Genomic DNA, 20,889 nt, shown 5'->3' with positions numbered 1-20,889 from the left:
AGCACTTAATAAGGCATGTTTGAACAATATAAATAATAAACTTAAGAGCAAAAGTCATGAACAAGAAATTGGATTTGTGGCATTTAGAATATTATCATTGTTACATCTTCTAAAATACAAAGCAGAAAAATACATACTTTGGAGTTGGAGTTGCCTGTATTCACACCCACATCCCCACATCCTTTTTTTTTTTTTTTTTTTTTTTGGTGCTGGTTCTAGAGCTAGAACTTAGGGTCTAGGTTCCTGAGCTTTTTCACTCAAGGCTAGTACCATAGGCCACAGCTCCATTTCTGGCTTTTTGGTGGTTGGACATACAGTCTTACAAACTTTCTTGCCCAAGCTGCCTTTGAACCGAAATCCTCAGATCTCAGCCTCCTGAGTTGCTAGAATAACAGGCATGAGGTACCAGCACCCAGCCTATCTACCTCTTTTCTTCTTCTTCTTTTTTTTTTGGTCAGTTGTGGGTGCTGTCTCTGCGCTCTACAGCTCAAAGTTGAGCCACAGCGCCACTTCTGGTTTTCTGGTGGTTTATTGGAGATAAGCCTCATGGACTTTCCTGCCTGGGCTGGCTTTGAATCACGATCCTCAGATCTCAACCTCCTGAGTAGCTAGGATTACAGGCATGAGCCACTGGCACTCAGCTCTACCTCTTTTCTTAGAAACAAAAGACTCATCACTTAGTACTCCTCTTTGTTAATAGCTCAAACAAAACCCTTCAGCAAGGAGATGTCTGGTAGAAAAAGTCAAAATATAAATGAAAGAAGAAGACTGAAGTCCTGATTCTGACTTTCCTAAAAGTGTGTTCACTAGGCTTCAATTTCCTCATTTATAGAATGGGAATTTTACAGGGAAATTATTTTTTCCCTTGCAGGCAAAGGTTATGTGAACCCACAATAAGGAGTGAAAAAGGAACTACCAGTTGGCAATGGTAGTTCTAATTTATAACAAGGAAACTAACTACTTGATATAATGTAAATATTTAAATTAGGAAAATGAAAAGACTGAGCTAAGGAATTTGTAAGATGGCTTCATGCTAACATTTTGTATTTATGAGCCCTAACTGGCCATAGCCAGCATGTCATTATTCACTTACATTTTCTACATATACTCAATACTCATTTATTCTTCGATTTAAATCAGCAAAAACTCCTTAAAATATAGCCATACATTTTTACCTTTTCCTTCTCTACTTCTTTCCCTCTACTGTGACCAATGGCATTCCAATAGCCACCAAAATTAAATGTGTATGAATAACAAGTTATAAATTATTTCCATCTTTCAAGTAGATCATGTACACTATTTCCTGTCCATACAGAAAAACCCTTTTGAAGCTCTCCTCTATATGTCCTCATCAAATAGCCAATGATCCACTAAATTCATCTTCAATAGATTTACTAATATCTCCTAGGACTTTACTGTAATAGATACTGCTCAACTCTATATAGTTTTAACCTTTAAATATCAGATACTTTTCTTAATTATAAGCCTATTAAGTTATTTAAGGAACTCTTAAATTGAATGAAAGTGAATATATGAATGTACATGATGTCTACAAAAATTACTTCCAAAATCTACGTTGCCCAAATTAATAAACTGCCTAAACATCAAGCAATTTCAACTAAACATACCTCTTGTAGAAGTCGTGGATCCACGCAGTCACCATCATCATTAAACATAGATTCCCAGCTCTCCTCACTAGCAGTACTTCCCTGTATGTGAGAAGTTTCATTTGCTTTTAGCTCCACAGATATTTCTATAGATGATTCTCTATCAGGAAATGATACAGTAAATTCTGTATTTTCTAAGTCATCTTGCTCTTTTGTTTGGAACTGTTCAGCAGTTCTTAGTTCATGCGATGCCTCTGTTATATCACCAGTACTATCCAGATCATTGCCCAAGGCATTCTCTGAAAGTACTTTTGCCCCATTCGACACAGTGAGTTCTGAGTCCAAAAAAGTATTACAATTACTATCAGCAATCTTCTTTATAGGTAAGGAAGAAGCACAATCTGACAAGCTCTCTATCAACTTTCCTGTTGACTCTGTAGAACTCTCAGCATAAATATCTAAGCAAGCAGTCAGGTTGCTGACATTTTCAGAGTCATTCTCACTTTTAGGTACATGAAGAGGAGCTGCATCTACATTCATTCCTATACACTTTGAGAAAGTACTTATATTGCTACAAGTCTCATCAGGTAGTCCAATTCCAACTATACAAGGGCTGCCTATAGTTATGTGATCACACACGGTACCTGCAATGCCCATCATACATGCCTCACAAGCACTAGCACTTACTCTTCCAGACCTATTATCTGTATCTGTTTCATGAGCAAGGACAGTTGTATCAGAAGGCTCACATTTTCCACGTAACTCATCATCAGTGTTGTCATTATCACTCTCTCTAATCATTGTTGGATCAATAATGTCATTTGTGATCTCTAATTTGCTGACTACAGTTACTTTATGAGAGATATGACCCATATTATCAAGAATGAAATCTGCATTTTTCTGACCCAAGATGAGACTTGTACTATTGGATATATCACTTATATTCTCAGCTTTAGAGTCTATACAAGTCTGATCAATGACATCATCTGGACTTCTAGAAACAGAAGCAGCAGTGATGCTCCCAATGGTGAGCTTTAACATTCCATCTGATGTCTGTATGTCTTTTGGTAAGATTTCAGAATCAGAATTTATTTTTACTGGTGCAAGCATAGTATCTGGTGGTGTCAACACAGTAGTACAAACTCTGGGAAACTGAGAGAGAATCTCCACAACTTCAGCATCAGTTTCAATTCTGCTTTCTTCTGAAGTTTCTTCGTTTAACTCATGCCTACTAAAATCACAGCATTCCATCTTCTGAAATGGTTTGTTTAGAAGCTGAATATCACTGGTTTCTGAAGAAGATTGTGATAGAAGTGTCCCCTCATATCCTGCCACAGCTATATTTTGAACTTCTAAACATTCCATGTCCTTTGGTTTAAAATGTCTTTGTATAGGTATACCAGACATGATCCCACAACTTGGGACTGTTTGCTGAGGTTCTTGGGATAATACAGCTTTGGATTCCATGGTTATTTTCTTAGTACAAAGCCTATCTTTATTCCCTTTTTGAAGGCATGTGTCTCTCCTTAATCTTGATGAAGATTTCTTGCCTTCCCTATAATTATACTCTTTTCTATTTAGATTTACACTCAGTCTTTCAGTCTCCAATTTGTCCACAAAAATCTCCTTTTGAGAAAGACTATCTTCTTTTTGTTCTTTCAGCACAGAGTCAGGAAGATTGCAGTTTTTTTCTTTAGCACCTGTCTTGAGGAGTGCTGCATCCCTTCTAGCTTTGGGGACATAAAGTGCCATGTCAGGCCTTTTGGCTCGAACTCTGCACCTCTCTGCTTCTGGCTGCATGGCACCACTTCAATCTGAAAGAAAAGGAGAATGATTTAATTACTAAAAACTAATTACAATGTATTGAACCAAAGATTTCTTTTTTGAAACCAAGAGATTTTTAAGACTAGATAGGCCTACTAATCCATCCTATAGAAATCCTCAAGTTACAAAGCAAAGTAAAATCTGTCATAAAATCTGCCAGTAAAATGTACAACTAAGGAAATATTTTAATCATGAATTTGTATCCAAATATCCTTGTTCAGACTCTCTTAAATTACCTCTGCCTTTCAAATCTCTACTTTTTAAATAAGCTTTAAATTATGCCAAATTAAAGCCAGATTATGCAGACAATGATAGACACCCATCAAGTACTCATAAAACGCAGTGATGTCTACTATATATAGGAGCTTAGGTTTTTACTTTGAAGAGTATATTCAAGGAAGAACCCAGTAGTGATAGATATAAATACATACATATGACTAAAAGTATTTTTAAGAGCAACGAGTATCAGCTACAAAATGTAATAACTAATCAGGGAATGCTTCTGATCTAGAAGAGTGCTTGCCTCTTAACTACAGTTTTATGGAAATAAAAAAGTAATGGAAAAGGTAAAGGTATTTAATTAATCTGATTTGATCATTGCATTTATATGTATACATATATATATATATTTACATATATATATGGGGGAGGGAAGAAAGGAAAGGAAAGGAAGGGAAGGGAAGGGAAGGGAAGGGAAGGGAAGGGAAGGGAAGGGAAGGGAAGGGAAGGGAAGGGAAGGGAAGGGAAGGGAAGGGAAGGGAAGGGAAGGGAAGGGAAGGGAAGGGAAGGGAAGGGAAGGGAAGGGAAGGGAAGGGAAAGGAAGAGAAGGGAAGGGAAGGGGAAGGAAGGGGAAGGAAGGGGAAGAAGGGGAAGAAGAGGAAGGGGAAGGGGAAGGGGAAGGGGAAGGGGAAGCGAAGGGAAGGGAAGGTTATTTCATAGTAAGGGATGCAACAAACATGGTGTATATTGATTTAATTAGTAAGCTATCTATCAAAGTATACCTTGATGGATTTCTGAATGAGATGTAGATTACTTAAAGAACCAGTAAGTGGACTTATAATCAATTAATTAATGAAGACAAGGCCAGGGAAGGTGGTTCACATCTGTTATACCAAATTCTAGGGAGGTAGAGACTGGAAGGATTGTGGTTTGATGCTAACCTAAGCTACTGACACTATTTCAACCAATAAACTGGGTATAGTGGCATGCATCTGACACCTCAGCTACTGGGAGGCATGAAGTAGGATTATGGTCTAGGTGGGCCCATGCATAAACCTGAGACCCTATTTAAAAATAATAACTAATGCAAAAAGGGCTGAAAACGTGTGGCTCAAGTGGTAGGCCCACGGCCTTTAGTTCAAACGGAAGAGAGAGAGAGAACTCAAAAATCAGCTGCACATGGTGATTCATACATGTAATCCCAGCAGTTAAGAGACTGAAGCAAGAGAATCATGAATTTGAGGCAAGCTTGGGCTACCAATAAGGGGCAGGGCAAGGGAGATCAGGGGGAAGAAAAGGAAAAAATAAGAAAGAAACTCTACTTCTAGATATCTCTAATGCTACTATCAGGGGCAAGGAGATCTTTTATTAATAATTGACATAAAGTCTAGATGACTGACATACATTAGAGAATATAATTCTACTTATAAGAAAAGTGATCTATATTAATTTTAAGCACCCTTCAATCTCTAAATCTTATATTTGTATTCTTCTGTTTTAGAGGTTAATGACCCTTTTATTATTGAATTATACTGTGACGTCTACATCTACGATTAGTCAAGAAGAAATGCATCAAGAACACGTTTACATTTACTCTAATGAAAAAAAACAGTTGTGTCTGTACTTCTAACTTGTAAGTGACCTATTAAAGACTTACGTTCCTCTATGATCCATCTCCATAAGCAAGTAAAGTAGCACAAAACAAATCAGGCTTTTACATTTTCACAACAGTATGTCAAAGCTGCTTGTCCTACATTTGTGATCTATACACAGATCCCTATCAATCAACAGGATATTAACCCTCCAGAGAGTTAAATGGATTATTTGACAAGGAATTGATTTGATCTAGTATTTGCCAAAAGCTCACTTAGGTTATCTGATTGAGAGAAACTAGCTAATGGATGTGTTAACTATGTAAGCCTCTAGAATAAATTCTCTAAGCTCTATTACTTTTTAATAGAAATGCAACATAATAAGCCATTTATAGTCTCAACTTTTATTTGAAATAATTAAAAGCCCATATACAAGTTGCAAAACTAAAAATTGTAGTGTCCACATACCTTTACCTATATATTAATGTGAATATTTTATATCTTTTATCATTTGCAACATGCATGTTCCTTTCTCTCTTTCTCCTTCCCTCTTCCCTTCCTTCTTCCTCCCTCCCATCCCTTCTATTACATGGACACTGAATTTTTTCCTGAGCCTTTGAGAGTAAATTATATGTATTATGGCCCTTTGTTCTACATCCTGCAGAGTGTATTTCCTATAAATAGAAATATCTCTCATACAACCACTGATAACAATTATCAATGTAAACAAATTTAACATTGATATAATACAATATAAATATAGCTAACATTAAGTAGTCTAATTTTGCCAGCTAATCTAGAAATATTTCCCTCTCCAAAACAAGATCCAATTTAGGGTCAGGCACTACATTAGATTCATGTCTCTTTAGCATCCTAATTTGAAACATTTCCACACCTTTTTATTATCTTTATGACAATGTCATTTGGACTATTTCACCCCTTCATTCTTAATAAAGACAGCATACCAAGCTGGGTGCTGATGGCTCACCTTGTAATTCCAGCTACTCAGGAGGCTGAGATCTGAGAATCACAATTCAAAGCCAGCCTGGGCAGGAAAAGTCCATGAGACTCTTTATCTCTAATAAATTACCAAAAAACTCAGACATGATAAAGCTCAGGTGGTAGTGTGCTAGCCTTGAGCAAAATAAGCTCAGTGACAGTGCCTAGGCACTGAGCTCAAACTCCAGGATCAACACACACACACACACACACACACACACACACACACACACACACACACACACACACACACACACACACACACACACACACACACACACACACACACACACACACACACACACACACACACACACACACACACACACACACACACACACACACACACACGGCATTCCTCACTATCTCACTAAACTTTATCTACAGAGTATTTCCCCGTGATTAGACTGAGGTCATATATTTGCAACTAAACACTACAAGTTGCTGATATGTCCTCAAAGAAACATATAAAGGCATCTTCTCTTCAGTCTCTTAACTTTTGTCATCCAGTTCAAGGTGTATCCAATTTCTCTACAGTCTAATAACTGTATTTTCTCATTGCAAAAAAAAAAAAAGTCTGCAGGGTATCACTTTAAAAACAAACGTCCCTCTTGATTTAGTATTCAGAATGGTAAATCTGATGGTTTTATCTAATCCAGTTTTTATGAGATGGTTGTAAAAGGATGGTTTGCCAATACTAGCAGTCTTCCCACGTTTACCAGTCAGCCTTTGGCATTTTTTCTGAGAACAAAAGCAGGCTATGTATCTTAACACACAAGATAGTAAGACTCTTTAAGCTAAATTTTCAATGTTAAAATTTCACATCTCATGATTGGTCAATACAGGAAATGTCCATCTGAAGAACATTTTCTAACTTCTGCAAAATCCAAGTTAAAAGCAACTATTACCTTATCCCCAATGTCCCACTAATAAAAAGAAAAGAGGAATGCTCCCAAAGTTATATGGTTCCTTCACTAAAAACAGCATAATGTGCCCCTTTTGCTCCCTCTTTTCCAGAAAAACAGAAAGCTGAGTTTGATCTTCAAATGCAATGATTAATTCATCCCAGATGTCTGGTAATATTTATTTCACTGTTCCTTTTTAAAGTCATCTCAAATTCCTTCGAGAAAGCCTTAAAAGGCAAGGTACAGTCAATTCACACATGTTAATAAACAGAAATGTGAGGGTACAGGAAGAAAACATCTTTCATTGAAAATATGGCAGCAACATGTTTATTCTAAATCCATTTTCTGGAGAGTTTCTTTAAGCTTTATCCACTTAAATGTGACTAAGTTATAAAATGCTTTATGGAATAAATAAATGTCTCAAATGAGATACATATTGGGTTCTGACCACACTACTTTCTTCAAATGATTGGCAAAATGTATGCAATATAAAAACATATAAAGCCAGCCAGTACAATTCCCATATATTGGCACACTAATGCATATATCTTGAATGCAAGATTCAACAGGTAGACATAAAATTCAAGATAAGAGACTAAGTAAAAATAAATCTATCTTCATTAAGGGGTTTTTGTGTGTTTGTTTACTTGGTTTGTTGTTGTTTTATCTTGCTCTACATTTTAACCCATGTAATGAGCTTTTAAATTTTAAATGGTTATGGTGTGTGTATGTATTGTCTACTAATGTTTGTATAAGGGAATTATAATTTAACATGCCATTAATGTGTTCAAAGCATCTTAATGAGTTGGTCCTTCTATCACTCTCCATCCGTCATGGCTAAGGGTTCTATTACACTTTTCCCTTTCCTTTATTATGCCTAATCTTGGTTGCATTCTTTTTTATTCTGCTAGTTTTTACTTTACTCATATTTTTTCTTCAACCTTATTTTAAACATTTTTATATTATCAGATTATAATGATTATAGCATTTATAATATTAATGCTAACTTACAATTGCGCTAAATATATTGTGGTTTTATATTTTATGTTTAACACTATTTTCTTAAGTTCTCAAAGATTTAATTTTTCTACTTACCCTGTGTCTGACTTTTGCTTAAGGCATTTTTGTTGCCTGTTTGTTAAGGCATTTTTGTTGTCTGTTTGTTAGTTTAGTAACTTTGGGTAGCGGATGGGGCTTTACAGAATTCCATGTGACAGACAGCAAGTTTCCTCTAGAGAGTTTCTGCAAGAATATTATAACAACACATTTTCTTTTTGAGGTGTTATGGACCAAGTAGTTAGTATGCATCTGAAACACAAATCCACATGATAATAAATCAATAGCTACAAATTCTCCAAGAAACTTTTCCCTTCACTCAGAGCCCAAATAAAAACAGAAAAGCTTGTTTTCTTTCTGTGATGCACAGAATTGTTTTTATGGCCTACCCTTTGAGTGAAAATACAAGTCTTTCCAAATTAAGGCTTTTGGAAGTGAATTAAGTATCCAAGCCCTCTTTCTCTCCCAGGCCAAGGCCTCCATTCCTATTTCCCATATACCAATGAAATCTAAGTCTCAAGTTACTAAAAACTAAAAGTAAAAAAAATAATTAATAGGTTGTAATCCTCAATTAGAATCTCAACCCAACTTGACTATGCCTTACCTTGATAAATTATTTAACTTTATAGTAAAAGATAGTGCTCAAAGTCTTAAATTTACTCAAAGTATAAAATGACAATAGAAGACATATCTCACAGACATATCAAACAGATTAAATAAGATGATAGATAGATCATAAGTCTTCATGAAAGATGATAGGTACTAGTAGTGCATGCCTGTACTATTTTGAAAGGCTGAAAACAAAAGGATTGAAGATGGAAGCCAGTCCAGGCAGGAAAAGTTGTCAAACTCCTTATTAACCTATGGCTGGACACAGTGGTGCATGCCTGTCACCCCAAGCTACATGGGACTGAGACTGAGAATAGGAAGACTATGGTTCCTGGCTAGCCAGGGCAGGAAAAGTCCAGGAGACATCATCTCCACACAAGAGAAACTAGATACAGTGATCCTATTAACAATGGAAAGCCTAAACATAGGTGACTATCAGCTCAGAAGTATGTCAGGGTGGGATGTGAGAACCTATTCTAAAAATAACCCATGAAAAACACGGCTGGAGGCATGCTGAGCATTATCATGCCAGACTAGCAACAGTGAGGTCTGTAGTTCAAATTCCACTACCACAAAAAAATACCCAAAAGTTTTCTTAAAGTTAACCATCATTAAATAGGCAGTTGAGTTCTTTAAATTACAAAGTTTACAAAGGGAATCTTAAGTCCTAATAAAATACAACATACCCCAACCAACTATAAAATCTACTAACATGTACTACATCTATACATCCATCTTTGCCCATAATCCAAGCTCTCACTAATCACTTAATCTTGTAAACATCTAATAAAATAAACACAATGCAACAAGTCATAATGTGAAAATGTAGAATTTCATGAAAATAATATTCAAGTAACTCATCTCACAGAAAACTTGGATTTCAGCAAAATCAAACCAATAAACAACTAAAAGAAAAAGTTCAACAAAGATGATGATACAATAGGAATCAAGGGGGAAAAAACATGTCAAGGGATTAAGAAAATCTTTTGAAAAACTGTAAAATCCTTCAATAGTTTTTGTTAAAAGTAGATGCACCCGTCTAATGATAAATCAGTACCTTATAAATACTAGGTAGACAAATGCTATCAGACTAAACATTAGAAAAATCATGCCAGTGACTTTTTGTTAAATATATGATAAAATAAATGTATTTCTGAACATTGTCCCAAACAAGCCAGGCCCCAGTAGCTCCCAACTATTAATTCTAAGTACTCAGAAGGCTGAGATTTGACGATTACGGTCTAAAACTAGCGAGAAAGTCTATGAGATTCTTATCTCCAAGTTAACCATCAAAAAGTCAAAGTGGAACTGTGGTTCAAGTGGTAGATTACTAGCCTTGAGCAAAAAAGGTGAAAGACAGTGCAAGGTTCTGAGTTCAAGCTCCAGTACTAGCACCAAAGTCACTAAATAATTCTTTTTTAATTAAAAAGAATGAAGTTTTAGCATCCATTTGAGTTTTTATTATAGTCCTACAGTTTAGACTAGGGCCTCAAGCTTGCTAGGCAGGTGATCTACCACTTGTGCCACATCCTCAGTCCTTTTTACTTTAAATTTTCTTAAATAGGATCTTTCATTTATGCCCACTACAATCCACCTACTTTCACCTCACTTTACCTAGTAACAGCTAGGATGACACAGACATGTACTATCGTATCCAGCTTATACAAGACCTTGTACACTTTTTGCTCAGGATGGTCTTGAATTAAAATCCCCCTGATCTTCATTCACTTTGTAAGTAACTGAGATTGCAGATAGTGAGCTACAATGCTGGACTCCTATAGTTTGCTTATGAACTTTCTTTTTGTGTGAAATAGCAAAGTTTCTTAGGAAGGGAATGTAGTTTCAATACACTGAAAGTGGGTCATATCTAGGGTGAGAACAATCCAATCTCAATTTTTAATAGGCCATCTTTTCAGAGGACCAATATTCTTCATTAGCAAGAATTTCTCATAAATATATAATGGTAAGGAGAAAGACACACACACACACACACACACACACACACACACACACACACACACACACACACACACACACACACACACACACACACACACACACACACACACACACACACACACACACACACAGAGAGAGACAAAATATAGCTGTCAGTGGTACAGCTAGGAGAACATGAAACAAGAGAGGAACAAAATTAAAAAAAAAAAGAACTGCTATATTTGTATACTACATAACCACAGTATTGTTTAAATTTATATTTGTTCCATGCATTATTTTTATTATTAAAAGCAATAATGGCCCAGTATGTCTGGGCCAGAAGTAGTAGCATATCCTTTTAATCCTAGTTACTCAGGAAGCAGAGATAGGATGATGCAGTTCAAGGCTAGATCTTATTTCAAAAACAAGCCAGGCCTGGTGGTACATGCCTGTGATCCCACATTCTTGGGAGACAAAGAGGTAGGAGAATTGTAGCCTGAGGCTGGCCAGGCAAAATACAGAATGCTAAGTGAGATTATAAACTAAAGTGTACATGGCTCAAGTGGTAGAGCACTTGTCCAGCAAGTCAATCTGCAGTACTGCAAAATAGAATATTAAAATTTAGATACACTATTTTATAGTAAAGTAGAATATTGCTATAAGTTAGTATAAGAGAAAAAGCAATGAATATTTGTAAACACATCTTTATTACACAAAATTTTAAGTAGAGAAATGATGAACATAACAGAGGACTCTTTAGCATACCTGACAGCATAATAAAACAAGCAGCACATCTATTACTTGGGTGTTGGAAAAACAGCTTCAAATGTTACCAAATGCTGAGCAATCTTCACTCTTGGGTTTAAGAATGATCTAGGACTACACTGTCCAAAACTCTAGCCACAGCAGCTACTGAGCATTGGAAACATGGTTAGTATGGATTGAGACGTGCTGTAAATAAACACTTGCGGATTTGAAACACTTAGTTTAAAAAAAAAAAAAAAACAACTTAAAATATCCCATTATTTTTACAGACTAGATGTAACATACTATTTTGGATATATCAGGTTAAATAGAACATTGACTTCATCTTTTTTTTAGGTACTTTTAAATGTGGTACTGGATAATTTAAAACGTTTAGTAGTTTTAAATTTAAATTTGCTGCCTATATTACATTTCTAATGAAATAATATGTCTAAAATACTACCATAACCGTAATATGTCCCTATGGACAAAAACAGCCTTTTTTCCCAATGAGCCCTGTTTATATCAACAACATGAGAAGATACTAAATCAAGAATTAAAGTGCAAATGAACAGATATGCTTGTGTTTACATATACTTTAATATTCTATAAATTACTGTTTTACCAAAAGAAGTTCTACTAATATTTCACAATCCCAAAATTAAATCAGTCAGACAACACTCCCTTGACATAAAAGCTATCCTCAAGTTTAGGATCAATTTTTTCCAACTTTTTCTTTTTTTAAAAACAAGAGCTTTGTATTTATTTGAAACTATGGCAGGTACTAGATTTAAATTATTTTTTCACATTTGAAAGCAACTTTCTTGATTTTTCTGTATAATCAAGACAATTCTTTATTCTCTTTGTATTATTAATAAACTGGCAAAATCAACAAATGCCAAGATTCTTCAGCAGTGCTGATATCCATGTGTAAAGAAATATATGTATGTTACAAGTAAATTTAGTATGTTTATTAAGCTACAAAACATATTAAGTGACAAAAGTAAGCCAAAAGACTTCTGGGCACTAAGATAAGTATGTACTTTAAAGTTCTAGCTATCTTCTAAAGAAAAAGCTCACTATCCTTATCTCTTCAACTTCATAATCTGTTGAATATTATAATGGCTAACCCAGTTTTCATAGCTAGAACTTTGGAACTCACTGCCTGACATTTCAACAAGTTTAGTCATTTCCATTGTTCAAACCCTTCAGCAACTCTTAGCCACAGAACTTAAAAGTATGTTGAATAGCATATACAGCCCTATGTAAGTCATCCTTACCCTACAACTTCCTGCCTAGGCTCACCTCCAATTTAATTCCAGACTATTGTCTATCAATTCCAAATGCTTAAAGTATAGCCCAAGCATGCCCAGGTGTCATCTCATCATACCTCTATGGTTTAAAAAACAGACTATCTTTAGCTGGGATAGGTGGCTTACGCCTATAAACCTAGCTACTAAAGAGGCTAAGAACTACAATTTGAAGGCAGGAAAGTCCAGGAGAATCTATCTCCAATTAATTAACCAGCAGAAAGCTGGACTGGAGGCATAGCTCAGCTGGCAAGAACACCAGCCAATCAAGCAAGCATGATGCCCTAAGTTAAAATCACAGTATAAGCATCCATTTGGAATGAAACAAATGTGCTAAATCATGACAACAGAATCTCTCAAGAATCTCTTCCACACCCAATTGAGATTTCTGATCCATTCATTCATTCCACAAACATTTACTGAGTACCTACTACATGTCAAAGTCACCTTAGAATCTAGAACATAGTAATGAGTAAACCAAGTCCCTGACCTCATGAAGGTAACATTCTAACTGTGAAGATAATAAACTTTTAACCATATACTATATGTGATAGTGATGCTACGGAGTAAAATGAAGCAAGGATCACATACTGAGCAATGGGGTGTGTATGGCTATTTTAACAGAAAATTATGTTGGTAAAGCAAGGACACCCCTGTTAAGGAGTAAACACACCATAATCAAAGTTGGTGAGACACAACAGATATGGGGGAAAGAAAGAGCTATGAAAAGAGGAAGAAAAGGGAAAAAGCTCTAAGGCATATACAGAATAACAGTAAAACAAATGTGGTAATAGCAGCGTAAAAGGGATAGAGTAGACCAGAACAAGTAGGGGTATGTAAGTCATAGCAAGAGCTTTGGATTTTATTTTCAATGTGTTTGGTAATTACTGGATGTCTTCTGGAAGAAAAACCCAGACACAATCTAACTTATTTCTTCTAAACACCTTCTTAGTAATATGCGAATATAGGAGGATAAGAGCAAGAGGAAAATGGTTTTAGTTAAGTTACTGTAGCATGTCTAGGCTAAATGCTGAAACATCACCAGAAATGATTAATGACACGATTCTCTAAGCAAAACTAGCAAAATGATGTGTTGACTATACAGGATGTAAAAGGAAGAGTTGCTGAGACTTTGTGGTATGATTAACCTGAGTGACAACAGTTATATATATTTAGATGGGAAGACTGGAGAAGGAAAAGAAAAAAGCAATCAACAATTCTGCCTACTGGATATCCTGTAGTTGTTAAGAAAATTACAGGGAAATAAGTCTGAAGTTTAAAGGAAGTATAAGCATGTAAGATGAATGTTTACGAATCATCATGAAGTTTCAAAGAATAAACTACTACCTAGGGAGACATAGAAGGTCATAATAGGCATAACAGATACAAACAGGCTTTAAATTCTAAAGTATATAGTTAGTGTATGAGCTTAGCTATTCTAATAAACCTGCTTCATCATATCTTTATTAGAAATAAATGGAAAATAATGTAGAGAATAAAATAGTCTAGATTGCTCAACTCTTCACTAGAGGACAATTAAAGCAATTTCAACCTCAGCATTTTTGTACACAAATAAAACTCACAAATTACAAGTATTTATAAGTTATTCAGACTTAGAAAAGTTTAGGATTGGGGGAGGGGGATATGAGAAGGGATGGGAAGGGGAAACAAAGGAGGAGGTAACAATGCTTGATAAGAAATGTACTCGTTATCTTGCCCATGTAATTGTAACCCCTCTGTATGGTATTTTCACAACAAAAAAATAAATAAATAATAAAAAAATTTAAAAAAAAGAAAAGTTTAGGATTAAAACCTATACAAAATCAGTTCTTCAGTCATTTGTATCCAAACAGTCTAAGGAACAAATGAGTAAATAAACACATACTTTTTAAGTAATGGCCATTATATACCTTTGTAGTACTGGGCAACAATGGGATATAGCAATAATATTCATTGATCAACCTTTATACAGTGGTCAATACTCTGATGACAACACTAGATTTCAAAATTCTATTTCTTGGTCACCATAGACTATTTTATTTCTTGGTCACCATAGATTAAAATATAAGAATAAGGTCTCCAAAGTAGAAAAAGTGTGATTTTTTTCTTACACCTTAAAAAATAACAGATGGCTCAAGATCTGAAGTAGAAGGTAAAATACAGTTTTATAAAAAAAAAAAAAATTATTAGCTGGGTAACAGTGGCTCAAGCTTATAATCCTAGCTACTCAAGATGCTGAAATAAGGATACAGGTTTACCCACTGTAACAATGAGATGTACAAGACACTATGTTGAAAACGAACTTTACAATTGGTGGGGAGGGAGGAGTTGGGAAGGTGGGGAGTTAAGGGATAGTAAAGGGAAAAACAAAGGAGGAGGTAACAATGTTCCATAGGAAATGTACTCATTACCTTATTCATGTAACTGTAACCCCTCTAGAGGTACACTAGTTTTACAATAAGAAAACATTTTTTAAAAAGAGGCTGAGATCTGAGGATAGCAGTTTAAAACCAGCCCAGGCAGGAAAGTCCACAAGACTCTTATCTCCAATTAACCACCACAAAACCGGAAGTGGAGCTATGGCTCAAAGTGGTAAAGTGCTAGCCTTGAGTGAAAAAACTCAGGGACAATACCCTAAGTTCAAGCCCCACAACCAACAACAACAAATATATATATATATATATATATATATATATATATATATATATATATATATATACATATATATATGTACATATATTTAAGATGTTTTGTACTTATAATAATAGATTATAGTATAAATTATTTTTTAAACTTTATATTCCTCAAGGTTCAGCCAAGATGTTACAAGGAAGGAATTACTTCTTTTTAAAGGTAGAATAATATCCCCTATGTATATACATCTCACATTTTTTGATCCATTTATCTGCTAATGGACATTTAGATTATGCCAAATCTTAGTTCCTGCAGATAATGTAGCAATGAACATGGGAACTTAGATTCTGTTCAGGATGCTGCTTTCAATTCTTTTTGAGATATTATATCAAGAATAGGAAATTACTGAGTCACACATGTTTCTACTTTTAATACTCTGAAGTATTTCCACACTGTTTTCCACTTCACAGTCCCACCAATACTTCCATATTCTTGTTAAGAGTGCTTACCTTGCATAAGTAAGGCAGTGGGGTCAACATGTACCCCCTTACACATATACACACATACATACATACACACACACACACACACACACACACACATCCTTAGTCCACATAAAATATGTTTACCTGACACTGAAGGCTCTCTATGATTCAACAGCTATCTACTATTCCAATCATATTTCTACTACTCAGATAAAATCCTCCATTCTAGGATGGATGGCCTTATAACCTGGTCCTTTTAACTTCTGTGAAATGCCCTCCGTGAATTATCTCAGTTTAAATAGTCCTAGTCACTACTCATTCAAATGGATTGTATCAATTTCAGCTTTTTCCTATAACTATTGGAAAGCAATTAATTTCACCATCCTGTGAATTCATATGCACTTATCACCTATGATATTCATTGTCATGATATACATGAATTATATTCTTATTTATATGTTGCACTTATAGCCAAGCACGGTTGTATATAACTGTGGTCCCAGCTATTCAGGAAGCTCAGGCAGAAGAATCATTTGAGTCTAAGACGTTGAGGCCAACCTGAGCATCACAGTGAGACCCTGCTTCTTTTTTATATAATTAATAAATCTGCATTTACTCAAGTATTCTCGAACTCTCTAAATTTCTTGAAGACAGTCTCTCACGTTTCTTACATCTATGTAAATACAAGTGCTAAATATTCAGAGATGACAATTAATTAAAGGTTAATTTTAAATTGGAAAACTACGTATTACCTTTAATTCAATTACTTTTCAGAAAAGTAACTGAGAAAATGAGGCAAAGGACACTAGACTTCCGTCGCTGGGATTTGCATCTGTATCACATGCATCTTCCTACTGCAGAGTTAAGGACTGTGCCTGAAGCTGGGCGTCAGTGGCTCACGCCTGTAATCCTAGCTACTCAGGAGGCTGAGATCTGAGGATCAAGGTTCAAAGCCAGTCCAGGCAGGAAAGTCTGTGAGACTCTTATTTATCTCCAATAAACCACCAGAAAACCGGAAGTGGCACTATGGCTCAAGTGATAGAGCTGAAGAGTGCAGGGACGCGAGCACCCAAGCCTAGAGTTCAAGCCCATGACCGACCAAAAAAAAAAGAAAAAGACTGTGCCTGACACGTGGAAAGCACTAAAACATTTAAACACTTCATAAAATGTTGTTTTCTACAACCATAAACAGAACATTAGAGTTCTGTTTTAGTCCTCTAGAGATTGTGCAAGTTATTTTGTAGTAATCTCTAAATTCTGTTTGTTTACCTATTACCCCTGAATAGACTCTAAGTGTCAAAAGACAAAAACTGTACTTTCTTTTCTGCTTAAAGATTGTAAAGCAACTATCATAGTACTTGTAATGGGAGGCACGAAATATCTCTCAAATTTTTAGAAGTTATTCAAGGGAAGCTCATATATACTTATCTGTCCTATGTAAAAACATGTTAGTTACTCTTCCCACTATGAAGATTTATTTTTCATCATCTTTGGCACAAATCTAAACTGTTATGCCAGGTCCCATGTCCCAATAAATATGCATCCACAAGCAATTATAGAGATAGATAGCTTATGAGGAGGGGGGCACTCGTTGGTCAGGTCCCCATGCTGGCCTGTGGTTAGGGGAAAAGAAGAGTGGGGGGAGGGGTGTGGCCCTGTGATTAATCACTGCCCACTCTCCTTAGGGGTATTTATCACAGCCCACTGTCAGGTAAATCACTGGAAAAACACCTCTTCAGTAATTAATGTGAAGTGACGGATGGACAGCCCCTGGGCCCATTAATCAGGAACATCAGCAGCCTACTGAGATTATGAATGTCAGGATGCATAAACTGCTGGTGGATCAATAGGCCCAGGAATTCATCCAAAGCTCTCATTTCCGAGGCATCTCCGGTACATTAGGCTCTCTCAACCCCTCCCTCAATCTGAAATGAAAATCAAGGCTTCTGAACAAAGAACATGAGCTGAGGTCAAAGGTGATCACTATAAGAAAACAGTCAAGGAAGCTGACCAGGAAAGACACCAAGATAAGGACATGAGCATGAAGTGCTATACTATCACACTCTCTCTTGGAAAAGCAGGGGAACCAGAAGATATATTTAACATTCACATATTTAGACTGATTATTTTAGGGATTACCCAGTTTCTTTCTTCTAATTTTGCAGCATTTTTCTGTCCATATTTTTTTTTCCTTTCACATTAGAATCACCAACATTCACATAAATAAGAATGAAAATTCAATTCTATGAAAGAATCTAGGTAAACTTTTTAACTTAAGAAGAAATTGTATAAAATGAAGTCATTAAACTACCTTTGAATTTAATTTAATTTTAGCCTTTATCATCATGATGGACAAGGAATTGCCAGCAGAAATGTTTATAGTGTTAAACAAAAACATTCTCCATCAAAGTATCTGTTCAATCTAGAGCTGAAAGAGAATTACTGTTTACTAATCATCCCAAATTCAGCCAAATTTTCCATGAGAAGGAAGGCTACCTTAGGTATTCGTACTGAATACATTCTAGACCAGCAGTGTCAGAGAAAAAGACTGCCCTTGCTACCATACCCCACCAAATCCCAGTACTGTGTTCTGTGGTCAGACATAGGCCAGTGCAACAATTGTTGGTTAAAAAGTGTCTCAGAGTTACGGCTGCCTGTTCCGCTAAATCTCATTTCATCGGCCTGATGGATGGATGGACAGATGGCTGCTTGGTGAAAGCAGCATTATCAGCCAGCTTCTATGGAGCCTCTAAATGATGGATAGCCCTCTTTCTACTTTCTCCAAACCACCATCGATCCAAGCCATATTTCAGCGGTCAGAAGCCCAGTAATATTAAGACACACAATCAGGTTAAGTTACTTGCAGTGTAAACCTCTAGAGCAGAAATCTTAACACCTCAGCTTTGCTGTCATGAACCAGGCTAAAAACGTTATAGTTTCATTCTTTCTAGCTGCTAACACAATGAATTCCAACAGCTCAAAGCCCAAAGGGAACAGCTGGGCTCTATTCCTAGCTAGCTTGCCTGCCAATTTGTTTTTACTAGCCAGTTCATTTCTGGAAAATGAACTCTGCAGTAGTGCTGAGTAGATCTGTGAATATGTGTATCCAGTGTACTATGAAGCTATTAGAACCATAAAACCACCTAGAGTTTCTCAGTATACAATCACTAGCCTCTAATGTGTGTGGCCTTACAACTACTAAGACGACCTACCAACACCAATGATGGTGATCAAAACCAGAACAGATTAAAATTCTGTCTTAAATGTTTTGTTTATCTACTCTGCTTGATTAAGTTCTAATACCATGCATATGTATCAGACTGTAATCCCATGTCTACCTTCACAAGTACATTTCTGTGTCCATTTTTGTCACCTTCTAAACACTATCTCAGCTTGTGTATTTTAATTTCCACACCGTTCTTTGTACCTTTGTGTTATTCTCAGCTCTCAAACAACTTAGATTCATATCAATGGACAATAAAACAAATTATTTCCACTAGTATGACTAAAACAGGAAACTGACTCCAGCCTTGTGATATGGAATTCTAGAACTCACATGCTCTCTTTTTTTATGCTTACTTAACCTCAAATGACCTCCTCTAAATGCTAGCAATTGTACTATTAATATAGCTACAATTGTACTACTCCTCTAAATGTTATCAGGATAACCTCACTCCTAGTCTTGGCAAACTGTTGACTGAAATGATGCTACCTTAAGCCTCTGCTCAGAGAATTTGTATCTGTGAGGAAAATGTCTAAGGGTGTGGCAACTTTCTTTTTGCTGTATGGTAGTCTAATACGTTAATATCAATGCCTTAACAATATCTATGGTTTAGTTGGTAAGTGATCTAGATTTTAGTTTGAGTTTCTACTCATACAGCTGTAAATCTTAGATAAGTTTCCCAACTAGTTTTTTATTTAAATCTTTAGTATGAGGAGGTTATACAACATGATTTAAGGGTCCTTTTTAGCTTAAGTTATCAAGGTACATGTGGAAGTAGAATGTTAATCAGCACATACAGTAGTGAAACATCCTGGCCACCAGAGGATGAAGTCTAGTTAGTCATCTTGTCCTCCATTTTGACCAGAATGTGACATTTTTGGACATGAAGAGGATAAATTGCTATGTTTAAAAGTACTCCTATAAAATAATATTCTATGATTGAAAGTACTCCTTTATTATAAGCATACTTATGAATGAGAGGCACTGACCACAAAAACATTCAAGAATTTTTATAGAATCTGCTGAGTGCAACAGGACTGAAGTTAGAGGCCGGCCTGGGCAGAGAAGTTTGAGAGATCCTATCTCCAAAATAACTAGAAAAAAAGAGATCCAGGGGCATGGCTCAAGTAGTAGGATGCTAGTCTAACAAGCACAAAGCCCTAAGTTCAAACTCCGATATTACTCTCCACCAAAGAAAAAATTTTACATAACTTTTGGGTTTTTTAAATCATTTAAAAAATTATCTTTAAATAGTTGTACAACAGAATCCTACAGTTCTATTACTGGAAGGAATCACAGGTCAGAACTTAATATAACCAATTTTTTTCAAATAAAGATATTGAGATTCCAAAGTTTTAAGTGTGGAGTTACATTAAATACTAAATATCAAAACAAGCCTGGTACATAGTTTACAATACTGGGCTCATTCTAGTCAATTTCTCAGGCTTTCTATTTTTATACTAGGGATTTCATGATGAGGGTAAGTGACGAGGGGATAAGTGTTGTATAAGTGTGTGCCCGTATGTTTGGATGGGGAGAGTGTGGTCACAAAGAAATCTGATTGCCTATACTATTGTGGCACACAGTTCATCTGAGAGCCATTTACTAGCTGAAGGAACAAAATCAGAGAAAGCCTAACAACTAGAAACCTCTACTTCTCTCCTTTACTCCAGTTCTATACAGAAGGTTGAAAAGTAATAAAGTAGAAATAAATTGAACATAAAAATCAGAGTCAGAAGCCCTA

General features: G+C 35.8%; 1 protein-coding gene across 4 annotated transcripts in view; it reads right to left on the bottom strand.

The window, feature by feature from the left end:
• Positions 1-20,889, bottom strand: part of LOC138826201 (coiled-coil domain-containing protein R3HCC1L-like) — a 72,021-nt gene that overhangs the window by 26,720 nt on the left and 24,412 nt on the right. For 2 of the 4 annotated variants that reach the window (XM_070021368.1, XM_070021369.1), the window contains exons 2-3: positions 8,242-8,454; positions 1,629-3,421 (exon numbers count right to left, since the gene is read on the bottom strand). In XM_070021368.1, the coding sequence (XP_069877469.1) occupies positions 1,629-3,407 (1,779 nt within the window). In that variant the 5' untranslated portion in view covers positions 3,408-3,421; positions 8,242-8,454. The remainder of the gene's footprint in view (positions 1-1,628; positions 3,422-8,241; positions 8,455-20,889) is intronic. The other 2 variants (XM_070021367.1, XM_070021371.1) reach the window with 1 other exon arrangement.

This window comes from Dipodomys merriami, unplaced genomic scaffold (genome assembly GCF_024711535.1).
Source record: "Dipodomys merriami isolate MVZ:Mamm:240054 unplaced genomic scaffold, mDipMer1.0.p SCAF_14, whole genome shotgun sequence".
In the NCBI taxonomy this organism is placed as follows: domain Eukaryota; kingdom Metazoa; phylum Chordata; class Mammalia; order Rodentia; family Heteromyidae; genus Dipodomys; species Dipodomys merriami.
Note: the sequence above shows the minus strand (reverse complement) of the source record. Positions and strands in the feature narration are given on the sequence as shown.